Genomic DNA, 4,707 nt, shown 5'->3' with positions numbered 1-4,707 from the left:
AAATACGTCAAAACCAATACATCATGTACTTATTTTCTGTTGTAACCATACACCAAATCTGACAACCTATGTTGGTCAAGCGTTACTTTTGTTCCTATCCTTAAAGCGCACGTCAACGAAGGCTCTCAAGAATTATCAAGCGAGCGTCAATGCAAATACGATATTTCCGGGTTTAAGATGAATAAGAAGGGGATGAGAGCATCCCCCTGTTTCAGACCATTATATCTGACCTGGACGGGAAACACATTGAGTGACTCTTCCGTTGGCCCAGTATATCTACTTACCGAATCGAACAGTCATTCATTTACTGCAGAGGTTACTGGTAAATCATGAATATGAAGCTGTGCGTGGCTGCAATCGTGGTTTGTTTTGGCCTGTCGGAGGCCTTTCTCTGGGAAAGAAGAACTGCTACAGCATCAGGAGGTGGGTTTGTTTTAACATAATCATACTTCAAAATAATTCACTCCGTGCTGAAGTAATTGATTATGCCTTTTCGTCACTTCTAAGTGGTTTGTTTGCATTGTCTGAAATAAATAGTTCACTAATAAATATATAAATATATTGTGCCGAATATTAAAAAACATGACTAAGTAAATAAGAAAATAATAATGGTAATATTTACTATCTGTCCTGGACAAGGATTTTGGACACAAAAGGAAAAAGAAACAAAATGGACCGACCATTCGAAATTCTATTTTCTGTTCACAAAAATTTTAAAACTTTTATTTCCAAGTACATTATTCGGATCTATGGTAGGCACGGCAAACTGATGGGCCAGTGGGCTAGACAAAATGAGACATTAAAGTTGCTACTAATATTAGATAACTAAAAGTGAACGTGGTCATTTAAAGACATTTGTTTTTAAGATAGCTTTTTCTGCATGGAAGTAAATACCTGTTTATCTATTGTTTCTGTCGGCTCTTTCCATTATAACGTTTAAGGTCAGCGACAGAGAGCTAGAGGTGCACTCACTCATGCCCTATGTTGTTTTAAGGTGGGTCACATGTGGAAGGACGCCTAAACATTTGAGACTTCATCCATTCAAATCATTGTTCAACAAGATCGGTTCCACTACACGCCGTAATATATAATATGACAGACACCCATCAGGACACATGGTTATCGTAAGAACGTACCGAATAAATTGGGACCTGGTAGACTGGTCGTTGCTCATGGTTCACGGACTGGTTTGTCGATATTATACACGTCATCGTCTCCTAAGGGGAATATTTCAGACTGCAGCTTTTTAATACATCCCATCATTTTCTTCACAGAAACTGACCCCCAGTGTTTTGCGCACGGCTCTGCGGGACGATGCGAGTTCTACTCCTGTTTTGAAAACAGGCTGCCATGCGGAAGCCGGGGGTACATGTCCAAATATGGAGGTTACTACTGTGCCCGGTTCGACGAGCTGTACCATACCTTTGACCAACAGGTGAGTGATGAACTCTTATGAAATCATATGTAGCGTACATGAGCATATATTAGTCAATGAAATCATTACATATATATCGTTCATTGCCTATGTTGGTAAATATGAACGATAAAGTACATAGTTACATTGTACCTGTCAATTACCCGGTTAGAATGGGTCTTCAGCAACCCATGCTTATCGTAAGGGGCGACTAACGGGATCGGATGGTCAGGCTCGCTGACATGGTTTATGCATGTCACCGTCTCCAATTGCTATATCGATGCCCATGATATTGATCACTTGATTGTCTGGTCCAGACTCGATTATTTACAGAACGCCTTCATATAGCTGGGATATTGCTGAGTGCGGCTTTCAACAACAAACAAACAAAAATAGTTACATTGTTTTAACATAAAGCATCTCTTAGTATCCGGGGGACTGTGCAGAGTTGCCTCCCCTAGTTGTTCCAGAGTTCGCTACATTCGTGACCATTCCAGGGCAAGCTGAAAGACGATTTGTAATCAACACAAGGACCGATACGCACGAGTCCGTTAATTGTGGATTCCAATTAGTATTTTGTCGAAATAAAGATATATTGTCCCAGGACAATGCTTGAAAAAGTACCCCCGAATATTAAATAGTCTGTCACTAAACTCATCTTCTGTGCGCAGGCTAAGGACTGGATCAACGCCACCTCGCGGTGTATGACAGAACGACTTTTGGCCTACTACAACCAGGAGACGGTTCAGTGTCATGACCTTTCACACTTCGCCTGGAACAATTGGAGCGCGTGTTACCTGGAAAACGGATTCTGCAATGTATTCTGGGCCAACCGACAGGCGTTCTGGGATATCTACCAATTCCGCGACCTCTTCTCCATGGGGGCAGGAAAGTAAGTCGTTTCATTTAGATCTACTTCCGCTGTCTTGAGATTGAAGAAATCCGATGATCTATATTTATCCAGAGGGGCGTCCAAATGTAGTATCAGAGAGCATTAGATGGCCTCTGGTGGTACGTAGCAGGCAGTGAAATTGACTGAGAGAGGAGTTTGATATTTTGGACCCATCCGCTTTAAAAATGTTGGATCCGACCTTGAATAATATTTCAATATAACCGTTTATATCAATTGTACTTGCAGGATCTGGCGAGAGATGGTGCAGATTACGGGTCAGTGCGCAGCTCAGCGGGGGTCGGCGGAATTCACCCAGCGGGGCGGCTTCCAGGGCATGATCGACAACATCAGGAACCTCGGAGACAGAATCAGGGACACCGTCAGCAAGAAGTAAACCGATAATGACAAACGTCAATCTCTTCAAAACGACCGATAGCGGACAGAAGACTCTAGCCCAACACCCAACGCTGGTCTCGTCACATGAGTGCGCATGACGGAAGTGGGTAATGGAGAAAGGCCCTTGCTGGAAATTGCGGTGGACCGAACATGGACCCTTCTTCTTGCTCAGTTTCTACTAATACCGATTTTTATTTCGCGTTCGGGATTGTCTTGACACTCTGTATATAGACATTGTTCGGTGTTGATACTGTTATGTAAGCGCATTTTCAACTGTATTTGTCCACCCCTCCCACAAAATATCAGGGAAAATCGAATGTGCAGTAAGCCTATAACACAGGAACTCGTTATTGGACTGTAAATATACGTATATACACCCAATATTCTCTACTTATACATTGTGGGTATATATTTTTATTTACGGATCAATAACGAGTTCCTCTGGCATATTATCGTGATGCCCACATAAAAATACAAACATTTTTGTTATATTATTGATATATCCTTGTATTATCCCGGTCTGAAATACAAATAATACATCACTATGTCAATGTCGAATATATTATCTGATTCTTTCGGATTAGGACAAAAGCAACGGAAACTAATAAATGTTTTCAGGCACCTGTGTCGTCACTATGTATATGTGCCGCCATACAGTCTGTTACATGAAGTCGTGTTACATCACCAAGCATGACACGGATGCCTTGAACCAGCCTGTAACATCTGCTGCTGTAAGATTTGTGCACTGTACATGTGAGTTACAAAACATTTGATAATAAATAATGTCTTACAATGTTTTGTTTTGTCTGATTTTACAATGAATGTCAGGTTTTGTCAGCAGATGTAAGTGACTACATGATTTGTTTGTTTGTTGTTTAACGCCGCACTCAGCAATATTCCAGCTATATGATGGCTGTCTGTAAATAATCGACCAGACAATCCAGTGATTGACATCATGAGCATCGATCCACGCAATTGGGATTTATGACATGCCTCAACCAAGTGAGTCAGCGAGTCTGACCGTCGCCTCTTAGTTACTACATGTACATGAAGTTGGCAGTGTTTGTTGTTTTTTGTTTTACGCCCTACAAAGCAATATTCTAGCTTTATGAGGGTGGTCTGTAAATAACTGATTCTGGACCGGACAATACATCATAAGCATCAGGTGTAGTGAAGTATCTGCCGGAGAGCAGAAGGTCGGTGGTTTGATCCTCGGTTGCTTAATACCAAAAAGTGCTAAAAAAATTATAATTGTTACCCTGCCTGGTGCTCGACATTAATGGGCTAAAACAAGGACTGGTCTGCTGAGTCTGTATACTGTGTCTGAATTGGGTATTCATGTTAATCTGAGGCATGGTACCTCAGTGGGCTAGCACAATAAAACCAGCATTAGTCAGTGACTAGAAGAGGTGAGGTGAGTTGACATGGTGTTCAAGATTTTGCACTTACGAATGTGTGTGTGTGTGAGAGAGAGAGAAATTAGTCAGACCAATCCCGATTTTATTGTGCTAACCCACTGAGATACCATACAAGTTTAACATGAATACCCCACTCAGACACAGTATGGTAACTCAGCTGACGAGTCCTTGTTTAGCCCTTTCATGCCGAGTGCCAGGCAGGGTAATAACACCATCTTTTAAGGTCTTTTGGTATTTCACGACTAGTAGAAGCAGACACACACACACAAGTAGCTATATATGTGCAATAATCTTGAAGTGACCTTGACTATGCACTTAGCAATATTCCAGCTATAATATGATGGCTGTCTGTAAATATCATACAATCCAGTGATTGACATCATGAGATATAACTCGAATAGTGCGGTGTTAAACAACAAACAAACAAATATCATGAGCATCGATCTACACAATTGAGATATAATGACATGCATCAACCAAGTCAGTGAGCCTAACCACCCAATCCATCTCATCATTTAAGGACTTTTCAAGGCCTGAACTGCCAAATACAAGGCCATTTCAAGCCTGTGCTAACCTTGCTCCTGCCA

General features: G+C 41.4%; 1 protein-coding gene across 1 annotated transcript; it reads left to right on the top strand.

Annotated features, from left to right (window-relative positions):
- Positions 1-265: 265 nt before the first annotated feature.
- On the top strand, positions 266-3,495 carry LOC124137471. Its single transcript, XM_046503782.1, has 4 exons — positions 266-423; positions 1,275-1,435; positions 2,086-2,306; positions 2,553-3,495. The coding sequence occupies exons 1-4, from the start codon at positions 330-332 to the stop codon at positions 2,698-2,700; spliced, it is 624 nt and encodes a 207-aa protein (XP_046359738.1). The 5' UTR covers positions 266-329; the 3' UTR covers positions 2,701-3,495.
- The last annotated feature ends 1,212 nt before the right edge of the window (positions 3,496-4,707 follow it).

The sequence above is a fragment of the Haliotis rufescens genome, unplaced genomic scaffold (genome assembly GCF_023055435.1).
Source record: "Haliotis rufescens isolate VD_foot unplaced genomic scaffold, xgHalRufe1.0.p SCAF_7, whole genome shotgun sequence".
NCBI lineage: Eukaryota > Metazoa > Mollusca > Gastropoda > Lepetellida > Haliotidae > Haliotis > Haliotis rufescens.
This window is presented reverse-complemented; position numbering and strand designations above follow the sequence as displayed.

Excerpts from the sequence above, each read along its gene's own strand:
- LOC124137471 (XM_046503782.1), top strand. The coding sequence starts at position 330 with ATGAATATGAAGCTGTGCGTGGCTGCAATCGTGGTTTGTTTTGGCCTG. Across the intron at positions 424-1,274 it reads AACTGCTACAGCATCAGGAG|AAACTGACCCCCAGTGTTTT; the intron begins GTGGGTTTGTTT and ends TTTTCTTCACAG. Across the intron at positions 1,436-2,085 it reads ACCATACCTTTGACCAACAG|GCTAAGGACTGGATCAACGC; the intron begins GTGAGTGATGAA and ends TTCTGTGCGCAG.